The sequence below is a fragment of the Python bivittatus genome, unplaced genomic scaffold, assembly GCF_059951505.1.
Source record: "Python bivittatus isolate LINGU-HERP-01145 unplaced genomic scaffold, Pbiv_v1 ctg000020_np1212, whole genome shotgun sequence".
In the NCBI taxonomy this organism is placed as follows: domain Eukaryota; kingdom Metazoa; phylum Chordata; class Lepidosauria; order Squamata; family Pythonidae; genus Python; species Python bivittatus.
In genome coordinates this window covers 35,793,623-35,819,590 of record NW_028277030.1, presented here as the reverse complement: position 1 = coordinate 35,819,590, position 25,968 = coordinate 35,793,623, and the positions used below count along the sequence as shown (strand labels likewise).

The window sequence follows — 25,968 nt, the reverse complement described above, 5'->3', positions numbered from 1 at the left end:
GTCTAAAAATACTTTACTAGCCCTACCGCCCAAGACTCACTGACCGGTGAGGCAAACCCTTGTTCTCTCTTCCACTTTTCAACATGGGGCTTGTAATGCTCACTCAGTCTTAGCTGAACATACAGGTGGGTTGTGACTGTAGGAGTGCCCAGAGCGTTGCCTCTTCCTGACTGCTGGATGGGAGGTCACAGCCTCAGGCCAGGGCCCCAAAGCCTCCCCTGCTGGCTCATTTGCTCGGGCTGGGAAGCCTGGAGAGGCAACCACCCTCTTTGGTCCCCGGCCCCTTTCTGCTTCCTCATTCTCTGGCCAAAGCAGCTGTTGAGACGGGGCGTGCTTTAGGAGGGACGAGGAGGGGAATGGAGTCCACCAGCCCCAACCACGCCTGTAAGCCGCCCTAACCTGCACGCCGGTGTAGTTCTCGAAGAAGAAGAGGACCATGCTCTGGTAGATGGTATACAGCCGGTCATCCACCTCGTGGTAGAAGCGGGCGGGCAGCACGGCGGAGAGCAGGCGCCAGGCTCCCCAGGCCAGGATGTAGGTGGGGGCGGTGCCCAACATCACAGCGGCGGGCAGCACGTAGCGCATGGAGTAAGTGTGCAGCACCAGCGACAGCAGCATCTTCTCCGCCGGTTTGTTTTTATGGGGTTCGATTTGAGTGTAACTGGCTTGAGTCGTCGCCACCTGCTTCCCTCACCAGTCGCTGCTGGCACTTCAGGCGGGGAAGGAAGCGCCTCTCCTCATGCGCTCCGGGCTCCAACTACTGCTGAGGAAGAGGAGGAGGAGGGGGAAGAGGACGCCTTCAGCGCTCAGCCACATGGCCCTCAGCAGCCGAAGCGGAAGCAGCATGGGCGGGCACGGCGAGAGGGAGCCGGGCGGAGCTCACGCCTCACCTCCAACCCGCAGAAAGCAGGGGCGCCGCCGCCCTGGCGCAGGCACGCTCACCTCCTCCCGCCACCCGGCGCCGGGGAGGGAACGGTGGGGACGGCGCCTGAGACAAGCCAGCTCCGCCCCGCTCGTCGGCTGCGCCGAGGAGAGTTCCGGGAGTTGGCCGCGGCCGCCTCAGCCTCAGTCTGGCCGAGCGCTTACTCCGCCCCAGAGCGCGCTTTCTCCGCCTCTTTCTTTCCTCGCCGCCCGCTGGGAAGATTTTCCTGGGAAAGGCGCGAACAGCTGACGGAGCGGCGGCTGCTCGCTCGGCGGCCCGTCTTTCCGCCGTGTGGCAGGCGGGCGCTTAGCCGAAAGCCTAGGGCCACGCGGAGCAACCCCCCGATGCGCGCGCTGCGGCGTGGGGCCACCCTCACGCCTCACCGAGCTCTGCCAAAGGAGGGAGCAAAGGTTAGAGTAGAATAACGCGTGTGCAGGTACCGCATTGGTAAGAGAGGCTGGCGCAGGACAGCGGGGGGTTTCACGCAGCTGCCCCCAGGCCTGAGCGCTGCTCTCGTCGCCGCTTTTCCAAAATAATGTGCCCGTTGCCTGTTGGTTGCCCTTGCTCTCGCTGGGGAGACGGAAATGAAACAGGGAACAGATCTGTCCCTCTGCCGAATTTGAGGCCCGCACCAGGACTAAGAGAGACACTTTGATGTTGGTTAAGGCACCGGGCTAGAAACCGGCAGGCCGTGAGTTCCAGTCCCGCCTTGGGGAGGAAGGCAGCTGGGTGACCGTGGGCCAGTCCCTCTCTCTCAGCCTTGGAAGGAGTCGAGGGCAAGCCAGTTCCATAATCTTGGCAAGGAAACTGCGGGGTCTTGGCCAGGCGGTTGCCAGGAGTCAAGAGTGACTCAAAGGCACAAGGTCTGCCGGAAAACAAAAAAATGCCACCTAGGACTAAACCCTAATCTGCCTACAGGTAGTCCTCAACTTAACAACCATTTCTTCAGCAACCTTTCAAAGTTATGATGGCGGTGAACGAATGGTGGTCACAACTGGTCCTTGGAGTTATGGGCATCCCAGCAACCCCATGGTCACATGATCGCAATCTGGGTGCATGGCAACCTGTTCACAGTTCTGCCCCAGATGCACCCCCCCCGACCCCTCTGCGCTCAGACCACACCAGCCACTCACGCACCCCCAGCACGCACTTGACCTGCGCGATCTTGGATGTTGATATCTCTACTGTATAGAATTTCAGTATGCAATTTCTGCCTGTCCATTGGTGTCCTGTAGCATACCAATTTGAAGTTAGAACCTCCTTCTGAATTTGGAGACCTTTTCAAAGACTTTCCTTGTTTTTCCTTGTTTTCCATCTTTGATGTCTTTACAGATGCCATTGTAATATTCTGTTCTTGTGTTTTCCTAATTGTTTGTCAAGTTTCTTCTTAAGATCTTAGTCTTTCTTGACAATCTCCGTGGTTTGTTCTGACATCCAGTTTCTTTTCTTCTGTTTCTCAGTCTTTTCACATTCATCCTTAACAACATCTCTCATTTCATTCCATAGTTCTTCTGGTTCTCTATCGATAAGGTTCGGGATGTTCTCCTTGAAAATGGTAGGTATATGCTCAAGATGACATTGTGGAAACTGGCTGGCTTTCTTCTTCTTTAGCTTAACATGGAACTTGCACATGAGCAGTTAGTGATCTGTTCCACAGTCGCACCAGGCCATGTCTTTGATACTGTAATTGAGCTTCTCCACCTGCTTTTAGCAATAATGTAGTCAAATTGTTTTCTGTGTACTGCATCTGGTGATGTCCATGTATATAGGCATTATTTTGGTTTTGGGAAGTCTGTGTTAGCAATGAAGAAATCACTGGATTGGCAGAAATTGATAAGTTGTTCTCCTGCTTCATTTGTTTCCTAGGCCCATAAAGACCAAGTATATTTTCCTCCTTAATATTTCCAGTGTTGATATTCCAGTCTCCAAACTCTTGCTTGCATGTTATTCTGATTTTAAATTGAACCTGACATGGAACTCATCAACCTCCTCTTCCTCTGCACTTAGAGCATAAACTTGGATAATTGTCCCATTAAAGAGTTTCCAGAAAGTCTAGTTGATATTATCTGGTCACTGACTGTATTGTACCCAAGTTCTGACCTTGCTGTATCCTTCTGGGCTGAAGGAAAGAAAGCAATGCCATTTGTTCCTGTAAACAGTAGTTTATGATTTTCTGAGGGAAATATCCAATTCCAGTGTGTTTCAGATCACCAGTGCCTAAGATGTCAATCTGTACTCCAGTACTGCCATTTTATCTTCTGCTGTGTAGAGTTTTCTCATGTTCATGCTTCTTACGTTCCAAGTTTCCACTGTCTTTGCAACTTCAGATTTTCTTTTCTGCATGGCAACAACAGCAATGAAAGGCTTTAATTTAGCCATGTCATAAACACAATTAGTACTCTGAAAGAAGCCCATTATTTATTTATTTATTACACATATTTCTCTGTCACCACAATGAAAATTAGTCTTGGTGGCTACATTATCTGCATTTTGTCAATTGCTTTATACTGCCTATTCCCATTGTAACTGAAAAGATCATTTTCCTCCAGTACCTTCCTATACTGCTGCTGCCCAATGTTGTTACTTGCTTACTTTAGCTGGGCAGCTGGGATGATCTCCACGCCTTGGGTGAGCCTGCTGGGTTTATAGACTCTCAGTGTACGCCCCTGGGGTCCTTCACTCATCCAGAAACGCTCCTCACAACAAGGCAGTATTGCAGGACCTGGGAATGAAAACCTTCCAGAGCAGATTATAAATGTTGGTAGTAAGATGGCCTCTGCCCTCAAGCTTCCAACATCTTTTTAATGGATCTCGCTGTGTATGGTGTCATGTGGGTAGTTCATGGGTCTGTAGATGTATCTATATGGTAACATCGTTTTAAGTGACCTAAACACACACGACTGAGCAGGATATGATCTAGTAAATAAATGTGGACATCATATTGAATGAGGGACTTCTTTGTAGTATTCTTTATCTTATGGTGCACTACTATGGTTGTGTGCAAGCACTGAAAACACACTCCGTTTTTAAAGGCAGTGGGAGTTAAGTGGAATTATTTTTGATAAAGATTTATACAAGATTATTCCATTAGTGTCATTTTATTTCTTTTCGCTGGCAAGCTTCTTCTGCTTTTACTGACTTTGTAAAAGATGGCAAAATTAAACTTTACCTCAGCACTGAATTGAGAAAGAGAGCTGAATCTGTTGAATTTCTGTCACTAAACTCAGTAAGATGATATACTTAGGCAAGATGTAGCTGCATCCTCCTTTTTATTCAGCTACAAGATACTCTCTTACAGGTATAGTACAGAAGCCCAATAGATTTCGTTACTATCTGTCATTAAAATTTCAGTGATAAACTTGTTTCCAATGAGTTTCTTCCATTCACTGTTATTAAAAGAAAAAAAAATCCTTCAATTCTTAGCTGAAGTCTGCATCCTTTGCCCCCAAGGTGAATATCACATCAAGGAGAAGACTCTTCTGGTGTAGTAGCTATAAACAGCTTTCTTAGCTCTCCGTACCAAAAAGAACACTCATTATCCACCACCTGTTCTGTGTTGATTTTTTTATATTGTTATTATTGTTAGGTGGAAACATCTATGGAGATAACTCTATCTAAAGGTTGGATATAAAGATTCAAAACCCATCATATATAGGCTGAGGCTGTTAGCATCCCTTTCCTGGAGTTTTTTAAGAAGAAGCTGGACAATGACCTTTCAAAGATGGCTTAATTCATTTTCTTGCACATTGGACAGTGTTGGACTAGATGATCCATGCATTCATTTCTCACTCAATAATTCTGTGATTCCTTGGAGCAATCTCAGCCCTGGCATTCTGAGTTAAAAATGACTGAGATGCAGGCGATAGGAAAGAGTGGGAGAGCCTTTGGCAGTGAGAAAAAAATAAAACTGGTAGATAGACTAATATTTTGGGCATCAGTATCTTTCAGTTTATGTTGCAAGGTTGTGAGAGCAAAGCTGGGAAAACCTCAACTGCATTGCTTATGGCCCTTTGTGGAAAGGAAGGACAGGATATAAAAATGTGATGAATAATAAACTATCCATGCAAGAAAAATCTCAGGAAATGCCAGTTACATTTTTCCCTTGAACATTCTGGCTTTGATGCTGCTGAAAGCCAGTTGTGTAAATTGTTCAAGCTGTGATAGTCCCACAGTGGCCCCAACTGCTATAAGAATGGATGTGGCATCTGTATAAGCTGAAATTTCCAGAACCAAGTGGACCATGGTTGACATATCAGATATATATTAGAAAGTATATTAATATTTTTAAGATGTAATGTGGGTGTAGCTTTAATTGCCTTGCTGCAACTACTTTCTGTAAGTTCCTGTCCTCCAAATATGCAGGAACTACAACTGAAGTTCTAATTAATTTAACAGGCAATAGATTGGGGAAACAGAATTACTTTGTAGCAGTAAGGACATTAAAGCGAAGCCCCCAAGGTTTCTAGAAGGGATCTGCATGAAGTACAGCAGGGATGGGCAACCTAATGTCCAAAGATCACATATGGCCCACTAGAGCATTTTGTGGTAAAAAAGCAAAGTTGAGTTAAAATAGCTATGTTAGCCTTCTGCTGGGCTTAACAGGTATCTTGCTTTTTTAACCCCACACCTCAGATCCTGAAAAACAGGCCAAAATGTTTTACCTTCCCCCTCTGATGACATCACTTTATCATCACTACTCACTCTGCATCCTCAAAGACCAAAAAAGAAAAAAAGGAGGACCTTTGGCTGCTGATTTCCCAGCCTTTGAGAATAACATCATGACACTATTTTATCATTTCTTTTAGATTCTTCTTACATTCGTTATTATACTCGACATAAAGTTGGGGCTGTGTATGTTAAAGAAGAAATGCCAACCAAATTTTCAGTAACAGTCTTTGGAATTCATCTATTTGTTTATCACTTGGCTCTTCTAAGACTTTTGTTTATATTTTCCCATTTAGAATCAGGTCAGCTTCTTTCTGTATGTAAACAATCCTCATACCATCTCCAGCTCACTGCCAAAATATGCCTTCTCTTCTCTAAAGCCAGCCTAAAGGACTTAATGATTTACTTTTGATTGCCTGCTAATTCACTATTGAATTCTAGAGATTTCTTGAGCAGCTTGGTTGGTCACTGCAACTCTGCTAACACTCTCAGAATAAGGCTTCTACCTGAATATTTTTCCTATATATTTGCTTTCCTTCTTCAGAATGTAGTGATAGTAATGGATATTAACCACGATAAAGGAGCAGATTGTGAGAAGCTGTAAAAATACAGTAGTACCATTTTCTTTTCTGACCCAGAATTTTAAAAAATGCATTTTATTTATTACCAAAATTTATATCCACTATTTAAGTCTGATGGACCTTGGGCAGGTAACAATAAAATAAAACATTCAATATAAAAAAGAAAACATAAGTAAAAATGACATGACAGAAACAAGTCACACTCTTGGACTTAACTAACATCAAATATATTATATTGGCTTAGGGTTCACAATATTTTTCCAACAAATCTTTATTTTTCTGGCCTTACCCACTGTCATGTTTCTTTGCAGTACTCTGTAATATTAGCATTTAAAACTTTTAATACTTCAATATTAATTAACGGAGACTGCACAGAGCAGGAATAATTTTAAGAGTAATTAAATAAATTAAAATTAAATCTTAATTTAAATTTAAATTAAATCTCTGGGGGAGATAGGTAGCGTATAAATTTAATAATAAAATAAATTAAAAAATAAGAGTACAAACATTATACAGCCACCATTATAAGCATAAATAAATTGTTTGCATCGTTAAGCCCAGGGACTGTTACTTTCTGTGTACTGCAGATGATGGAGGCCCTGGATTTTGCAAAAAGTAAATATGGTATATACATTTTAATATCTTTTTTGTTTGGTTCATTGCTTATATGCAGAGTAAGTTGAAAACTTGTTTGAAAGCACCTCCGTATCCCACACCTCAATGTTTGTAGGAATAATAACAGGCATGTTTACTACCTCTTTTCTGTTTCCTGCTCCTTTAGGCTGCAATTTATCAGGTACAGGTTTTATGGCATAGCTTTTCTGCAAAAAAAACAAAACAAAAAAACAACAACCTGAGCCTCCTAATCAAAATGCTCTTGATATTTCTTCAAACATTTGACACCTACCAGTTCATATTCTTACTTAAAGAACTGGTCTCCCACACTAGAATTGTTCACGTGAACATTTCCAGTTGGTTAGCTGCTGGGGGTGCGGTGGCAACTTGGAAATTTGGCAAGTGTACTAGGAAGGAAATTAAAATGTTCACCATTTTTCCTTTAATGGGCTGGCACTACCAACCTTTAATGACCAAGGGGCACTAAGTAATGTTTCTAGTAAGTAACTAAAACCTGAACAGAGATTCTAAAATGTTCATCCAACCACTTCCATCTATGGAAATGTTAACTCTTAGTAATATAAAACCCAATGATGCGTGAATAGAGTGGCTGTCAAATTATCCCAGACACAGAAGTATAAAAAGAAATAAGTAAAACACAATTATAATGCAGATGTCGTGAGAATGCAGCCTTCTTCCCACCTACCTCCACGGTTTTGGTCTGGCCAAGTCTTGAGTTCCCTGGAGCTGGACCAAAACCCAATATTGGTTCAAGCCATCACAAGAAGCAGCATCTCTAGGCTCAATCCTCAGATGAAAGCCGATGCTGCAGTTTCCTTCTTGTGTGTCGCTTGAGCCCTGTGGTTTATGCTGCTCTTCCTCCCATGCGAAAGGTGGCCCAGAAGCATATTCCAATCCTTGCCTATCCTTTTAACAGGATATTGAATATCTTCCTGTTCACCTCTTGATCCAAGAACTCTTGTCTGGTTTTTAACAGACAAACAGGAAATGAGAAATAAGCCCACTTTGGAGCCATTCAAAGAGGAGAAACTGGATTTCAGCTTCATGGAAACCTGGTTCTTGTTTTGATTAGAATCTAGACATTCACCAGCTCAAACCACATTAGATTAGTACCTGCAGGAGGCAAAGCCAGCCAGATGAAATTGACCAAACATCCCAAGGTCTGACTTATTGGAACCAAAGTTCCCCTGAACTTTCCTCCGAGAAAAAACAGGGTTCTTACCACTGAGATGTGAAACTCCAGGGTAACAAACTGAGTGAGGCTTGTCCAATAAAACATGACCCAAATTCACTTGCTCCGAAATAAAATGCAAGTAGGAAGCAAGGCCAGATTGCCTATGACCCTTGAGTTCTTTTTCAGGAGCACTTTTACCAAACTGAGTTTGTATTCAGAATGTGGAAAACTTGCTGTGGTGTTTGTAACAGCTGGTAATGCTAATAAATGTAACTCCATTTTGTGCTGCTCAATTACTCCCATAATTCTGAGAGTGTAAGATATAGCTTTAGCTAACTTATTTCAATATAAATCATAAAGTAGTAAATTCATCATGAGATGTATTTGTGTATATATTTCATTTGCCTTTTGCATAGAGAACACCTAATATATGTGCTATAGTTTCTTTTATTATGTTTCTAAAAAATGCGTTTAGATATCCATGACTATAATAATTCTCATGTTTGACAATGGTCTTTGAGTTACTATTATTTATGGAAAATTAAATTATTGCAAACCCTTGCAATATGCTATGAGTAGTCACAGCAGTTCCTAAAACATTCAGAAGACAGCAAATGGTTCCATATATCCAGATTCATAACACCCATGTTGGCTCTTCAACAAAGCTGTATTTTAGCCCCAGGGTCAAATCCCCCCTATTAGTATTTTATTGATTGATTATTGGATTTCTACTCCCCATTTCTATCCCCTTGGCAAACAAGGTGGCTTTCAACAGTAAAGAGGCAAAAACTAAACCAACATAGATACAATTAAAATTGAGATTAAAATCAAACATTAAAATAAAGTAATAAAATGAAGTACTTAACCTTAGCTGTGGATAGCATCACAATTGATACTGGTTCACACATACAGTTTCCTTGCACCTATTCATTTATTCTTAGACACAAATAATAATGCCAGTAACATATTAATATAATCCCCTATTGACATCAACTAAAGAGGGGAGGGGAGGGGTGGGGACTTCAGCAAATTTGGAATCTCATGGGAATATTACCCCAAACAGTTGCAATCCACACCAGAATATTGTCCATTTATCCTGTTGACCGTCCTGATTGCTCACTGCTATCCTGTCTGGCTAACCAAATGGGGCGGGTGGCAAATATGTGGAGGCTAATGAATAATCCCGCCTATGATCAGGCACCTTACCCATAAAGTAAAGAGATCTTCACAAAAAAGGAGAGGAGAAAGCCTACGAAGCTTTTACTTCTGTGATGCTGCAGCAGCTCAGGAGAAAGATGGACTGTTTTCTGAGATGCCAAATGGTGGACTCACGTGATTTAAACCATGGTCTAGGGATGAGACGGGGGTCAACGGTGGACGTAAAGTTGGGCTGCCAAGGTGTTCAGGTGCTGCTGTAAATTGCCAGTGAGGAAAGGCTCTACGTCTGACCACAGTAGACATTTCAGAGCTCTTGAACTCATTCAGAGAAGTAGCACTCTCTTGAAATTAGCCAAATGAGCTGGGTGCTCAGCTCAAGTTATTTCTGGGATTATTTCACAAACATCCTTCTTAAAAAGGAATTACAAATAGAGACATTCCCCTTCCTCTTTCCCTCTTCCCTTTATGAACATTATCTGGACTGAGCTGTCAGGAAAAAGTGAGTTATGCAGCCAAATAAGTAAATATGAAATATGAAATGAAGTGTCAGAGACAAGATAAGGCAACGAAGATTAAGCAGGGGGTTGTGTTCTATTAAAGGGTACAGTAAGTACATTTATTCTTATACAAGTCATCTATTTATGGAAAGATCATCTTACTGAAGTTCTTTTCTGCAGTATAGGTCAACTGTTAAGATAGCACAGCCTTTCCCCAAACACATTTTGCTAGATTTAGCACCCAGAGGTCTGTTTCATGACAGGAATGACTCCAGAACTTCATATTACACATTTTGCTAGATTTAGCACCCAGAGGTCTGTTTCATGTCAGGAATGATTCCAGAACTTCATATTCTTTTTTCTTTTGATACCAGTGTATCTGTTCCAAGCACAGTTGTGACTGTGCAGTGCTGAGCACAAATCAAGCAGCTTCACCATGGCCATCACTAGGAGCATTTAAATCCTGGTGATAACATGAGCACATCCATATTTTTTTCTTAGTAACAGTGCAGAAGTGATTAGCCATTGCCTTCTCCCAGAATATTTTTCAATTTTCCCGTTTAGTCTAGTGGCCTCCCATCCAAATATTAACCAAGTCTGAGCCTGCTTAGCTTTTTGATATCAGGAGGTACAGGAGATAAATCACTGTTCCCTTTTTTCTGGCAAAGATTCTGGCAATTTTTTGGGCAAATTATTTGTTAGATTTATATTCTGCCTGCCATTCAGGAGTTCAAGGGGGTATAGATAGTGCTGTCCCTCCATTTGGAGCATCTCCAAGGTTTTTAAAATATTCCTCTAATTTTGTCCTGAAGAATGAGCCGTTAGAGGCTTGAGAGACTGATACAAAGTGTATTCTAAATGATCCCTTTTTCTGCTGTCTTTTTGATGAAACGTCTGTTAAAGAGTGGTGACGGGTTAATAAAACAGAAGCAAAAACAAAATCCCAAAGACCTTATTTTACTAATTTTATTATATTTCTCCTTTGCTGTGTTCATGATACGTGGTGGACTCCAAGAATATTTTTTCAGCACACCCCCAAATGGTGTAAACAGAAGAGGTCTATGGTTGGTTCACAGGGCCACATTCCATTCATCTAACGAAGAACAACTAGCTATACCAGCGTAAACGCCTCCAAAATATCAAATCTGATCCTGTTTCCTCATGCTATTTTAAATTATGGTACTCCACTTTCTTCATTACATTCTTTCCATCCTTCAAGGGGCTAAATATTTTGTATAATCTATTAAATTAACTAATCATCAAATCCATATATCATAATTTCATTTTTTTTCCTGTTTCCTGCAAAAAGTCCAAAAGGGGTTTCCAATTGGCATTAAAGTTAATCAGTGTTTTTCCTCTAACCAAAGCTGTCAATTTCGCCATCTCAGCTAACTCCATCAATTTGACCATCTATTCTTCCATTGTAGGTAATGTCAAACCTTTCCACCTTTGAGCATATAAAAGTCTAGCTGCAGTTATCATATATAGAAACAAAGGCCCATGAGCTTTTTCCAATTTTATCCATCAGTTCCAAAAGGAAAGCCTCTGTTTTTGACTGTATATTAACCTTCAAAATCTTCTGGATTAATATATGTATTTGAGCCAATTTTTTTTGCTTTATTACATGTCCACCAAAGATGGTAAAAAGTCTCTTCTTGTTGTTCACATTTCCAACATATCTGAAAACCCTTTATACATTTTAGATAATCTTTCTGGTGACAAATACCATCTATACATCATTTTACAGAAATTCTCCTTCAAATTATAACACAGTGTAAATATTAACCCTTTCATCCACATATTTTCCCATTGTTCCATTTGTATATTATATCAAAAAATTTTAGCCCATTTTATCATACAGTCTTTAACTTGTTCATGTTGTTTCAAATCTCAACAAAAGCTTATACATTTTAGTAATAAGATGTTCATCGTTAGTACACAATTCAGTTTCAAAAACAGTTTTGTTTTGTTCAAACTATATGTCTTTATCAACTTTAAATCTTTTCACAAGTATGTGAAAACCACTGACGTGGATGTACTTCTGATATCAAATTCTCTCTTGATTTTATTTTAAATTCTCCTTGGCAGAAGGAGGGTATCGTCATAAATTAACCACTTGCTAGGTTTCTAACTTATACACAGGCAGCTGTGCATATAAAGGTGAAACATTTTCCACATGCTACCCTTGCTAGCTATTTGTCCCTAGGATAAAGATGCAGTCATGAGTTATCTATAAGAACAGCTCAACAAATACAAGATCTTCTTGTAGTTACCAAATATGCTGAAAGGCTACTAATTATCCTATGCATGTGAAAATACGTGTACAATTTATATGCAACTTATAAAAAGTGAAATATTTCCCAGAGTACTTTTATTTCAGGCACAACTTAGAACTGGGTTTAGATGATAAAGTTCTCAAATGTTTTTTTTTGCTACACTGACTGGTTGCAAATGTTAAAATTCACATACTCTTAACCGAGGTTAATCTCCACATTCCCAGATATCTGTGGATTGAAATAATTGTTTTTAAGGTACCTGCATATCAAATGCTGCAAGTTACTAGTTAATGGAGTTGTTGCTATAAAATAAACCTGCTGATTTTCAAAGGCAAACATTTAACATAGTTTGAAATACAAAAAGCCAGACTTTAATTATATAAAGAATATTGCCAAGGTTGAGGAATTTAACTTGATATTGTGAACATATTGACACCACGGTGAAGGATGTCTTTTGCCAGTGAAACAAGTGAGTGTATTACATACTTCCCACATTCCATCTGTCTCACTGAATGAATTTCAAAAAAAGGGAGTGGGAGTATTGCCATCCCAGAAGTGAGAAACGAGGAGAAGTAGGAGTAGGAAGATCTCTCTCGCTCTCTCTCCAGTAATAACACAGAGGACTTACTCAGACAGGCATCAGGTTAGTCCCACATGTTGTAAACAACTTACTGGCTCTCTTTAATTTAATTGTGTAACAGCCAGCATTTAACTGCCCCATCTTCTTTGAAGACCAAAGGAGGTCAATGAAATAAGATCACTCAAGAATGTTACTGGTACTTACTGCTACCTCTCTAACCTGGACATTTCACTGTCTGCATAAAACTTTCTAAGAAATGTTGAGGTCATCCTCAGAGAAGCCTCGTATTGCTTTATGCTTTTTAGAAAAATTCCGAGTGCATATTTTGCTACCCACCCCAAAGATATTTGTTTATACTTTTGGGGGGGCACTGTTGGAAAGAAATCTTACCAAGTTCATTTCCAAGTTGGGAATAAAAATGTGCAGGCAGTTGCTTGAAACAGAGATGAAGTTTATTTCTGAGAGCATGACATACAGAATCAGTTGTTGGGTGCAGCTGCAGTGAGCTTTCCCCTTTAAGCCCTTTATATAAAGCCTTGTTGGGTGTTGTGGGTGGCAAATCCTGGGATACCTACTAAACAAATTGCAAGGGACACATACTCTGATTTATTAGGTAAAGATACATCTGAGTCACACAATCAGGGGCATCAAGGATTAAGTGTCCTTCTTTTCCCAATTATAACTATTGGGTGCAGGGGGGAGGACCATGGTCATCCTCCCCAGGGAACATGGACCTCCTGTGGAATTTGCAGGAATGTAGAAGTTAACACGCTTTCCACAAAGAAGGAACTGTCCTAAGGATATTTTGATGTGTGAAAAAGTAAAAGGTATTTCCTCAGTGTGATTGCATTGCATATAGGAGTTAGAGTTTGACAGTGGGGGACCTTAAACACAGGTTGCGTGCAATTAACCAACTTCACCCAGCTCTCTGCAGCAATGTAAAGTGAATATGGTCCTGTCACCACTTTTGATAGTTGGACCGCAACTAAACATTGTGCTGTAAGTGGTATCAAAATTCTTAAGTGTTGTATAGTTCCAGACTACACTTGGGGTTGTAGGTACTCCTACACGATGTTAACACATCCCCAACTGATTTCTCCCTCCACCCACCCCACTAAGCCGAAATCTGAGGTACTGAAAACTTCCCTGGCCAAATAGTCCCAAATATTTTCCCTTTCTGAATGAAATCCTGACCTTATTAGTCCTCTGACTCCTGAAGCCAATAGTGTGAATATGAAGCAGTTAATTCAAAAGCCCATTTTGCTGGTTTTAAAGTCCCAAATAGTTGAGAGTCCTAGAAAGCCTTTCAAGCCCCACTGGTCAATCTCTGCATCTTTCACAAGTTAGATCGGTTGTAATCCAGGGGACGTAGCAATTTTGATGCTGTGGCCCACCAATGCAGGCTTCACGTGTGACTAGTGGATCCAGGTGTTCTGCTCTGCCACTTTCACCGCTGTTTGAGTTGTCAACAGCACTTGGAATGGTCCCTTCCACCTCAGCCGTAGCAGGGAGCTCCTGGAGAAGGAGCAGGTCCACACCCAATCTCCAGGTTCAGAGGGATGCAGGATTTCCTCTAGCGGCAGGCTCTGGGTCAGGGCGCTCTGTTGCCCCAATTGCGGGAGGTGCCTGTGTAGGGAAGAGAGGTAGGAAAACAGCACAGAGTTCCCCCTTTCAAGACTCAGTGAGTGTGGATCTAGTCCCTTCATTACATCTGGTGGTCTTCCAAATAATAGTTCAGTGATAGATCAACTCCATGCCTCCAGAGTCCCACTGAAGTGATGCCTCAGATGATTCCAGCAACCAGTATGATTTCCCATAGACATCAAAGGATTCAGTCCACACCTTCTTGCAGCTTTTGGGGCCCTGTAGGTGCAGAATGGATCTCTTCTTTGGCTCTCAGGTACAATGTCCTGTCCTGGTCACTCACAAACACCACCCTTGGCTGCAAGGATCTGGTCTAAAACTAATCTATTCTGGAAACTATCTTGGTCAGTGCTAGCATTTCTGTGTGTAGGGAGCCATTTGCTTTGTAGCTGTATCATGTGCCACTTGTTCTAAAATAAATACTGAACACAAAGTTACGATGGTAATATTGCAGGCTGAGCTCATCATATAAAATTCCATGCCGTTTTGTTGGAGGCTACTTGAAGCGTGGGAACCCCTCCCCTGGCATGGATGGACAGAGCCCTGGCCCAGCACTCAGATACATTTATGTTGTCTGCAGAAGGATGTTACTATACGCCTGTGCTAGATGCCAGGTGGGGAGAGCAAAAGGAGAACCCACACCCTTCCTGTCCTCCCAGCTTCCAGTGTATTCCATCTAGGCTTGCATGCCAACCTAATGAATGAGCAGCAGGCACTTGCCCAACCTAACAACCTGGCTGGGGAAACAGGAATGACTCCTTTTCTTGGTGTTGCAATTGTTCTTGAACACTTGGGACACTGATTACAAAAATGGGAGCTCTTGCCTTCAAAGGAAAGGAAAAAAAAAAAAAGGAAACCAAATGGGACAGAGAGAGAGAGGGAGAGAGAGAGGGAGAGAAACCCCCCCCCATCTTACTTATAATTTAGCTTCTGATGCTTTAGCTGTTCCTTCTTTGATCCTTACCAGCTTTTGGGTGGGAGTGTGCCCAAAGGGACATCAGCTTTCCCCAACCCCTTTTGGTTTGCAGAGCTCTTTCCCACTTTGACTGGAGGATGTTCTTTTACTTGAAGACTTGATGTAGATCTGTTATTAGACTTGAAGTAGTTGCAAGGCTAGTCTGGAGCTGGTGTCAAGTAGCCACTCCACAGGATGGTTCATAGTGAAGTCATCTGGAGGGTGCACATCCATCTGGGAAGCCATGAGGTCAGGATGCAGGAATCTTGGTTTGCCCATCAGGATCAATCGCATGGTGTCTGGCCATTTGGACTGCTCATCCTGGAATAAAATATAAGCTTCCATCCCCCCTCTTTGCTCCCTATGCCCAAGTTTGTGGGCAAAGGAGCAAACTGTGGAAGCAGGGCCTTAGGGGCCACTGGGCATCAGAGCACCTTCCTTACAGAGGACAGAGGGATGGGGGAAAAAGGGAAAAGGTAAAGTCTCTAGAAGACCATTATTAAAGAAGCATTCCTAACAGATCACCCTGAATAGGCCAGAAAACTCAAATTCCATCCAGACTTGCAGAAGAGAGAATTAGGGGAAAGGCATGGAGGTGTTATAAAAAAGCAATGAGTGACTCAGAGATAAGCTAAAAAAGGAATGGAGTAAATGAGAAGATAAAGTGCTAACAGTTATTGGTATTTAGGAGACAAAGGACAGTTTTGTTTGCTTGATCTCTTCTTTGCACTTAACAAAGGGTTCAGAGGTGGAAAAGAGATACAAGAATTGAGATGCTGTTATCTTCAGCAGCACTGTTGTATTGAAGCACACCATCATTTGCAAGTTTAAATAAAACAGCCATGATCCTGTGGCTGCAGTAGAAGATATTTGTTTTGGGGAAATATTGGTTAAAGATTATTCAGATGTTATTGCCTATTGCTATACTTGCTGGTGCCTTTTCCTTTTGCTAGCTTAGTTCAATAGGAATTTGTGGAGCAACCAGGGACACAGCATGGGGAATGGAGATGAGCATGTGCAAAGGTGGGAAAGCTGAGAGATTTCTACTAGGAGCCTGAAGGAGCGGGAGGAGCAATTAGAAAGAAATCAACAAGGAAGACATAAGTTAAGGAGAAAGAGCAGCCTTACATTTTGAGCTATAGTATTAGCTATTTTGTTGTTTAGTCGTTAAGTCGTGTCCGACTCTTCGTGACCCCATGAACCATATTGCGCCAGGCCTTCCTGTCCTTCACTGCCTCCCTGAGTTTGGTCAGTTTCATGCTCATTGCTTCAGTGATGCTATCTAACCATCTCATCCTCTGCCGTCCTCTTCTCCTTTTGCCTTCAATCTTTCCCAGCATCAGGGTCTTCTCCAAAGAGATCTCTCTTCGCATTAGGTGGCCAAAATATCTGAGCTTGAGCTTCATTATCGATCCTTCCAATGAGCAATCAGGGTTGATTTCCTTTAAGATTGACTGGTTTGACCTCCTAGCAGTCCAGGGAACTCTTAAGAGTCTTCTCCAGCACCACAGTTCAAAGGCATCAATTCTTCGGCGCTCGGCCTTTTTTATGGTCCAGCTCTCACAGCCATACATTACTACTGGAAAAACCATAGCTTTGACTATGCGGATCTTTGTCGGCAAGGTGACGTCTCTGCTTTTTAATATGCTATCTAGGCTTGCCATAGCTTTCCTCCCAAGGAGCAAGCGTCTTTTAATTTCATGGCTGCAGTCTCCGTCTGCGGTGATCTTGGAGCCCAAATAAATGAAGTTTGTTACTGCTTCCATTTCTACCCCTTCTATTTGCCAGGAATTGATGGGTCCAGATGCCATGATCTTAGTTTTTTTAATGTTGAGTTTCAAGCCAGCTTTTGCACTCTCCTCTTTCACCCTCATCAAGAGGCTCTTTAGTTCTTCTTCACTTTCTGCCATTAGGGTGGTATCGTCTGCATATCTGAGGTTGTTGATGATTCTCCCTGCAATCTTAATTCCGGCTTGTGATTCTTCCAGCCTGGCATTTCTCATGATGTACTCTGCATATAGGTTAAATAAGCAGGGTGACAGTATACAGCCTTGTCGTACACCTTTCCCTATTTTGAACCAATCGGTTGTTCCATGACCGGTTCTAACTGTTGCTTCTTGGCCCGCATACAGATTTCTCAGGAGACAGGTAAGGTGGTCTGGTATTCCCATCTCTTTAAGAATTTGCCACAGTTTGTTGTGATCCACACAATCAAAGGCTTTTGCATAGTCAATGAAGCAGAAGTAGATATTTTTCTGGAACTCTCGTGCTTTCTCCATGATCCAGCGAATGTTGGCGATTTGATCTCTAGTTCCTCTGCCTCTTCGAAACCCAGCTTGTACATCCGGTAGTTCTCGGTTCATATATTGCTGAAGCCTAGCTTGTAGGATTTTGAGCATAACCTTGCTAGCATGTGAAATGAGTGCAATTGTGCGATAGTTTGAGCATTCTTTGGCGTTGCCCTTCTTTGGAATTGGAACGTAAACTGACCTTTTCCAATCCCGTGGCCACTGTTGCGTTTTCCAAACTTGCTGGCATATTGAGTGCAGCACTTTAACACCATCATCTTTTAGTATTTTAAATAACTCAGCTGGAATCCTGTCATCTCCACTAGCTTTGTTGTTAGCAATGCTTCCTAAGGCCCACTTGACTTCACTCTCTAGGATGTCTGGCTCAAGGTCAGTGATCACACCAGCGTGGACATCAGGGACATTAAGATCTTTCTTGTATAGTTCTTCTGTGTATTCTTGCCACCTCTTCTTAATCTCTTCTGCTTCTGTTAGGTCCCTGCCTTTTTTGTCCTTTATCATGCCCATCTTTGCACTAAACGTTCCTTTCATATCTCCAATTTTCTTGAAGAGATCTCTAGTCTTCCCCATTCTATTGTTTTCCTCAATTTCTTTGCATTGTTCATTTAAGAAGGCCTTCTTATCTCTCCTGGCTATTCTCTGGAAATCTGCATTCAGTTGCTTATATCTTTCCCTTTCACCCTTGCTTTTCGCATTCCTTCTTTCCACAGCTATTTGTAAAGCCTCATCAGACAGCCATTTTGCTTTCTTGCATTTCTTTTTCTTTGGGATGGTTTTAGTTGCTGCCTCCTGTACAATGTTACGGACCTCCGTCCATAGTTCTTCAGGCACTCTGTCTACCAAATCTAATCCTCTAAATCTATTCATCACCTTCACTGAGTACTCACAAGGAATATGATCTAAGTCATACCTGAGTGGTCTAGTGGTTTTCCCTACATTCTTCAATTTAAGCCTAAATTTTGCAGTAAGAAGCTCATGATCTGAGCCACAGTCAGCTCCTGGTCTTGTTTTTGCTGTCTGTATAGAGCTTCTCCATCTTTGGCTGCAAAGTATATAATCAATCTGGTTTCGGTATTGACCATCTGGTGATGTCCATGTGTAGAGTCGTCTCTTGTGTTGTTGGCAAAGAGTGTTTGCTATGACTAGCTTGTTCTCTTGACAGAACTCTATTAGCCTTTGCCCTGCTTCATTTTGTACTCCAAGGCCAAATTTGCCTGTTATTCCGATTACTCCTTGACTTCCTACTTTAGCATTCCAATCCCCTATGATGAAAAGGACATCTTTTTGGTGCTAGTTCTAGAAGGTGTTGTAGGTCTTCATAGAAGCGGTCAACTTCAGCTTCTTCAGCATCAGTGGTTGGGGCATAGACTTGGATGACTGTGATATTGAATGGTTTGCCTTGGATACGCACTGAGATCATTCTGTCGTTTTTGAGGTTGTACCCCATTACTGCCTTTCCCACTCTCTTATTCACTATGAGTGCAACTCCATTTCTTCTAAGGGTTTCTTGCCCACAGTAGTAGATATAATGGTCACCCGAATTAAATTCACCCATTCCCGTCCATTTCAGTTCGCTGATTCCCAAGATGTCGACGTTCAATCTTGTCATCTCATGTTTGACCACATCCAGCTTGCCTTGGTTCATAGATCTTACATTCCAGGTACCTATACAATATTGTTCTTTACAGCATCGGACCTTCTTTTCGCTTCCAGATACATCCACAGCTGAACGTCCTTTCGGCTTTGGCCCAGCCGCTTCACTCTTTCTGGAGCTACTTGGAAATGCCCTCCGCTCTTCCCCAGTAGCATATTGGACACCTTCCGACCTGAGGGGCTCATCTTCCGGCGTCATATCTTTTAGCCTTTTAACATTGTCCATGGGGTTTTCTTGGCAAGGATACTGGAGTGGGTTGCCATTTCCTTCTCCAGTGGACCACATTTTGTCAGAACTCCCTGTCATGACCTGTCCGTCTTGGGTGGCCCTGCACGGTATAGCTCATGGCTTCACTGAGTTACGCAAGCCCCTTCGCCACGACAAGGCAGTGATCCATGAAGGGGAGTATTAGCTATAGGGGCTGAAACTTAGGGAAATCCAGGATTATGGGGTGGAAGTTCCCAAAGTCTAAAAACAGCCTTGAAAAAGAAATCTCTCTACTTGTATTCTGGAGAGCTGAGGGAAAGGGGGACAGGTGCACACACACACACATGAACTTGGGAGCAGAAATTAGCAGCGAAGCACATACACAAGGAGCAGGAGGCACACACATCATGCAGGACCTTTAGGATGAGAGGATGTTCTAAAAAAGGTGTGTTAAGTCTTTAGTCCATTGGTTAGCTCTGGGGTATCTTTGAGGGTTAACTAGGTAAGCGGTTGAGCCAGCTCCCCAAAGGAGGGAATCCAGGGTCTGCAAAAGCCTAAAACTCCTAAAAGGGCTCATACCTACCATTTGGTTCGTGGGGGTGGCTTAGGATGGCTTGAATGCACTCTGGAGCCAATTTTAAACCTACTTCTGTGGAATCCCATCCCCATAGAGACAGGCAAATCCTGTAAGTTTAAAGGGAGGGAGTGCGACTCACTTGCTAAGGAGTTGTTAAGCCATGCATGTTAGTCTGGGGAATGTACAGAACCAGCCCACACAGAGTACATTTTATTGTTGCCCCAAGTTTACAGTGTAAGTTTCTATCATGAGAATGAGGCAATCATAAGGTTTTCCTCCAATAGAAGTGTTAGTAAAGGTTAGTCATTGGGAATTGGACTCCAAAGTTTCCTCTGGCAGAGCTGGACACAAGCAGGGTCTTGTGGGGACAAGCACTGTAGTCTGGGGGTGTGTTACAGGGATATCTGCTGCCGGAGGGGTAGTTGTGACTTGGAAAATGGTGCTGGTGGTGGTCTGTTGTGGTGAAATACCTGGGGCTGGCTGGAAAAGTTCTGTGTCCCCCCTCTTGAAGAGCTTCTAATAGATTTTCTTTAGCCCTGGTATATTTGTCCCAGTGAGCAGTCATTGTAGTCCCAGGTGGAGCAGCTTGCTGGCCAGTCAAAGTGGGTTGGGCCTGCTCGCCCAGGGACTGGGACTATGGGTCTTCTGGCTATTTCAGCAGTTTTCTCAACAACAAAGAGTTTAAAAATGCTGTCTCTGGTAAGGAAGATGTTCAGCAGCTGCATCATATCTCCCCAAGATGGATTATGGCCTTTAATAATCGACTGCAGGGTCCTAATGACTGTTTGCAGGTCTTTTTGAAAGACGGGGGAACTTTCTTCCAAGTTACCAGATCAAATGGGAAGAAAAGCTGTGGGTAAAAACAAAATCTGAATTGCCTAGAGCCTGGCCAGGTATAGGATTTTTTTCTTTTTTAAATAAAGGCGCCATTAATTTCCCTGCAGCATTCCCATCCAAGACATCCAACTCAGGATGAGTTGGAGGGGCACTGGGTGTGATTGAATTAGAAGTCACACTCTTGGGATTAGAAAGTTCTGCCCGACAGTACCAATTAAGGCAGATGGGAAGACTTTAATTTTGGCCTTAAAGATTTTAATATGGCATAATCGAAAGTACCCATTTCAGGCCACACTGAATTACTAGCTGCATCAGTAAGCTTAGTCCATTCCAGACATACAGTGCATTTGGAAAGTATTCAGACCCCCTTCACTTTTTTCAATTTTGTTATGTTGCAGCATGATACAATTGTTCAAATTCATTTTTTTTCTCATTAATCTACACTTAGTACCCCATAATGACAAAGTGAAAACAGAATTTTAGAAATGTCTGTAAATTTATTAAAAAGGAAAAACTGAAATATCACATTGGCATTAGTATTCAGACCCTTTGCAACAACACTTGAAATTTAGCTCAGGTGCGTCCCATTTCTCCTGATTGTTGCTGAGCTGTTTCTACATCTTGACTGGAGTCCACCTGTGGTAAATTAAATTGATTGGACATGATTTGGAAAGGCACACACCCCTCTATAGAAGGTCTCACAGCTGACAATACATACTGTACCAGAGCAAAAGCCATGAGGTCAAAGGAACTGCCTGCAGAGCTCAGAGACAGGATTATTGCAAGGCACAGGTCTGGGGAAGGCTACAAAAAGAATTCTGCTGCACTGAAGGTTCCCAGGAGCACAGTGGCCTCCATAATTCTCAAATGGAAGAAGTTTGGCACAACCAGGACTCTTCCAAGAGCTGGTCGCCCGGCCAAACTGAGCAATCGGGGGAGAAGAGCCATAGGAAGAGAGGTGACCAAGAACCCGATGGTCACTCTGACTGAGCTCCAGAGATCCTGTGTGGAGATGGGACAAAGTTCCAGAAGGACAATCATCACTGCAGCCCTCCAGCGATCTGGGCTTTCTGGCAGAGTGGCTAGACAGAAGCCACTCCTCAATGCAAAACACACGAAAGCCCACTTGGAGTTTGCAAAAAAGCACCTGAAGGAGACTCAGACTGTGAGGAACAAGATTCTCCGGTCTGATGAAACCAAGATTGAACTGTTTGGCCTCAATTCTAAACGTTATGTCTGGAGGAAACCAGGCACCGCTCATCACCTGCCCAATACCATCCCAACAGTGAAGCATGGTGGTGGCAGCATCATGCTGTGGGGGTGTTTTTCAGCAGCAGGGACTGGGAGACTGGTCAGGGTTGAGGGAAAGCTGAATGGAGCAAAGTACAGAGATATCCTCAATGAAAACCTGTTCCACAGCGCTCAGGACCTCAGACTGGGTGAAGGTTCACCTTCCAACATGACAACGATCCTAAGCACACAGCCAAGACAATGCAGGAATGGCTTAGGGACAACTCTGTGAATGTCCTAGAGTGGCCCAGCCAGAGCCCTGACTTGAACCCTATTGCACATCTCTGGAGAGACCTGAAAATGGCTGTCCACCATCTAACCTGATTGAGCTTGAGAGGATTTGCAAAGAATGGCAGACAATCCCTCAATCCAGGTGTGCAAAGCTTGTCGCATCATACTGAAAAAGACTTGAGGCTGTAATTGCTGCCAAAGGCGCTTCAACAAAGTACTGAGTAAAGGGTCTGAATACTTAAGAACATGTGATATTTCAGTTTTTTCTTTTTAATAAATTTACAGGCATTTCTAAAATTCTGTTTTCACTTTGTCATTATGGGGTACTGACTATAGATTACTGAGAAAAAAATGAATTTGAATGATTGTAGTATCAGGCTGCAACATAACAAAATTGAAAAAAGTGAAGGGGGTCTGAATACTTTCCGAATGCACTGTAAATTCCGTGCACAGCTTTTCCTCGTTCCTGCCTGTACAGGCAATAAACTTCCATCCCAGGTGAGGAGCATCCTTCCCAGAGGATTACTTCCCAAAGGGGCATCTGGGGAGACCTTTGACTTGCCATTCCCCATTTCTGTCCCGAACTATGACATGCATCTCCACCTAGGTTTGAAGTGCTCCTTTGCACCCAGAGACTCCCTAATGGAATACTGGTCCTCCCTTTTTCACAACCCTGGTTCCAGACTAAGTAAGGAGTAGAAAGCAGACTGGTATTTGCCCAGGTAAAGTAAATTGTCCAACCTTTCACTGCCTGCTGGGGCACATGAGTCTAGTCAGTTTCCCTTGCTTTCTAGGGTCTCCTGGTCATTGCCCAAAATGGACTAGGGGAAGTCTAGGGGCGGCTAAAACTGACTTTGATGCATAGTCCTGGTGTGCAGTCGGGGTACACAAAGGGGAATCTTACTCTCACATACTCACTGGGCATAAGACATAAAATTTGCCAGATACTTACCAACTATGAAGCCTTGGGTTCAAACAACTGTTTAGCTTAAAACCAAAACCCCCCTTTACTCCCAATGCTGATGCGGGCAGATTCTGGGGAAGCACCCTCCAGACAAATGGCCTGGTGCCAACCGGGTGAAGTTGCCCAGGTTCAGTCCATCAACCCAATTAGTCATAGAGTCCCTTCATGGTTGCCAAATTGTTGGAAAAAATCTTACCAAGTTTGTTTCTGAGCCGGGAATAAAAATGCACAGCTGAATATTATTCTTAGGTTTCTGGATTGTTCATTACATAAATCAAGATTTCAAAATCTTTATATTAAGGTCTAAGCATAGTCAGTGACAGTATGCATGTAGCCATTTGAAATGTGCTTGTTTTGAGATGGCACATACTTCATACATCACTCTAAATATTCTAAGCTTTCCTTCCATAAAATTTGTTAATAGATTTTTCCATTAACCCAAGAACAAAAAGTTAAACAATGAGGAGATGAAAACCATCATCTAAAGAATAATAAATACATTATATAATTTTAGGAGAAATATAAAGAAGAACCAGTTCTTCTTTACATACAGAGGCAAAATATGTTTAATATTACAAAAACCTTAAGCCCAGTCATTTTAGATCCTTTCATATCAAACACTTTGAGCTTTAGTAAAGCCAACAAAAACTGGATGTGAGAAGTTCAGAAAGGTTTTAAAAAGCCTTTCCTCTTTTTTATTCTAATATTGGAATCATGATAGTTTTTCTTTGTTGTATAAAACAAGTATAAAATAGCATCCCTTCTCCTATTAGATACAGAATAGTTAGAAATTAAATTTTATGAAATTATATACTAGTGTCTCTCCAAACAGTGACAAAAATATTTACGAACAGATAAAATATTAATAAAATATGTTTTCTACACTTCAAACCGCAGACTCTGAAATCCTAATTTTTCTGTTCATCAGAAGTGCATGCCAACTGTAAAAACTTTCAAAGTATCCAAAAGTAAGGCTGAACCTTAATAATTAGACTGCAATTGTAGGTTAATTCAGAATCATATCAGACAAAGGCACATATTTTATATTTTGGCAAGAACATATGGATATTCCTCATTACCATAAAATGTAGTTTTGATTGCACAGCAGCACTGCTCACTTCAGTTCACACCCATTTCACAAATAACATTTTCCACCTCTAACTGTTGTTTCACAACAGGTATATTAGCAAGCAGGAGTGTATGTTTTTCTCCTTAACATGAAGAGATCTGTGTAGGCAGGTCATTGTACATGAAGCAGCCTGGAGCTAACCAGGAACTTTGAATATCCATGGATTTTTATGGCACCAGTTGTCTAATAGTTTAGCTGAAGTGTTCTGGAAATTTGGCAAAGGTAATTTATAACTGAATGATCCTCAATTAGTGCATTATCTATTGATTTTGAGGTACAAATATAAGGTGTTTAAATAAAAAGTAACAACTACACTTTGTGGGTAAAATTAAAAGATTCTACCAATAAAACTGAAGTTAACTAGCCATATAACAGAAGCAAAATTTCATTTACTTATTAAACTCAAGACCTTGTCAGAAATATATTCATCTAAAATAATACTAGAAAATCCATTCACTACTCCATTTAAACTAGTATAAACACATACTGTTTATGTTATACAGTACTGTGCAAAAGTTTTCGGCAGGTGTGAAAAAATGCTGTAAAGTAATAATGCTTTCAAAAATATATATTGTAATTGTTTTTGTTTATCAATTTACAAAATGCAAAGTGAGCGAACAGAAGAAAAATCTACATCAAATCAATATTTGGTGTGACTACCCTTTGGCTTCAAACCAGCATCAATTCTTACACTTGCACTTTGTACGCTTGCACAAAGTCAGGGATCTTGTAGGATTAGAGTCAGGTGTATGATTAACCATTATAACAAGCAGGTGCTAATGATCATCAATTTCATATGTAGGTTGAAAGACAGTCATTAACTGAAACAGAAACAGCTGTGTAGGAGGCTTAAAACTGGGTGAGGAACAGCCAAACTCTGCTACTAAGGTGAGGTTGTGGAAGACAGTTTTATGTCACAGATCACACACCATGGCAAGACTAAGCACAGCAACAAGACCCAAGGTAGTTATACTGCATCAGCAAGGTTTCTCCCAGGGAAAAATTTCAAAGCAGACTGGGGTTTCAAGATGTGTTGTTCAAGCTCTTTTGAAAAAGCACAAAGAAACAGGCAATGTTGAAGACCGTAGATGCAGTGGTCAGCCAAGGAAACTTAATGCAGCAGATGGAAGACACATCATGCTTCCTTCCCTTTGACATTGGAAGATGTCCAGCAGTGCCAGATATACCCATCTACTGTCTGGAGAAGTCTGGCCAGAAGTGGTCTTCATGGAAAAACTGTGGCCAAAAAGCTATCCTTCTGATGTGGAAACAAGGCTAAGTGACTCAACTATGCATGAAAACAGGAACTGGGGTGCAGAAAAATGGCAGCAGGCGCTCTGGACTGGTGAGTCAAAATTTGAAATATTTGGCTGTAGCAGGAGGGAGTTTGTTTGTCAAAGAGCTGGAGAGTGGCACAAGAATGAGTGTCTGCAGGCAACAGTGAAGCACGGTGGAGGTTCCTTGCAAGTTTGGGGCCGCATTTCTGCAAAGGGAGTTGGAGATTTGGTCAGGATCAATGGTGTCCTCAATGCTGAGCAATACAGGCAGATACTTATCCATCATGCATTACGATCAGGGAGGTGTGTGATTGGCCCCAAATTTATTCTGCAGCAGGACAATGATCCCAAACATAAAGCCAATGTCATTAAGATCTATCTTCAGCGTAAAGAAGAACAAGGAGT

At 42.1% G+C, this 25,968-nt stretch overlaps 2 protein-coding genes across 2 annotated transcripts in view; one reads left to right on the top strand and one right to left on the bottom strand.

Annotated features, from left to right (window-relative positions):
* Window positions 1–970, bottom strand: part of LOC103050683 (1-acyl-sn-glycerol-3-phosphate acyltransferase epsilon) — a 28,516-nt gene extending 27,546 nt beyond the window's left edge. Inside the window, exon 1 of the mRNA XM_088136871.1 lies at window positions 400–970. Within this exon, the coding sequence (XP_087992997.1) occupies window positions 400–618 (219 nt within the window). The 5' untranslated portion in view covers window positions 619–970. The remainder of the gene's footprint in view (window positions 1–399) is intronic.
* LOC112542952 (uncharacterized) lies at window positions 640–14,863 on the top strand. Its single transcript, XM_025176975.2, has 2 exons — window positions 640–1,332; window positions 2,429–14,863. The coding sequence occupies exons 1-2, from the start codon at window positions 640–642 to the stop codon at window positions 2,531–2,533; spliced, it is 798 nt and encodes a 265-aa protein (XP_025032743.2). The 3' UTR covers window positions 2,534–14,863.
* The last annotated feature ends 11,105 nt before the right edge of the window (window positions 14,864–25,968 follow it).

Bases quoted from the DNA above. Each gene is read 5' to 3' on its own strand.
- LOC112542952 (XM_025176975.2), top strand. From the start codon at position 640: ATGGGGTTCGATTTGAGTGTAACTGGCTTGAGTCGTCGCCACCTGCTT. The intron at 1,333-2,428 runs GTTAGAGTAGAA...TTCATTCCATAG, and splicing joins TGCCAAAGGAGGGAGCAAAG to TTCTTCTGGTTCTCTATCGA.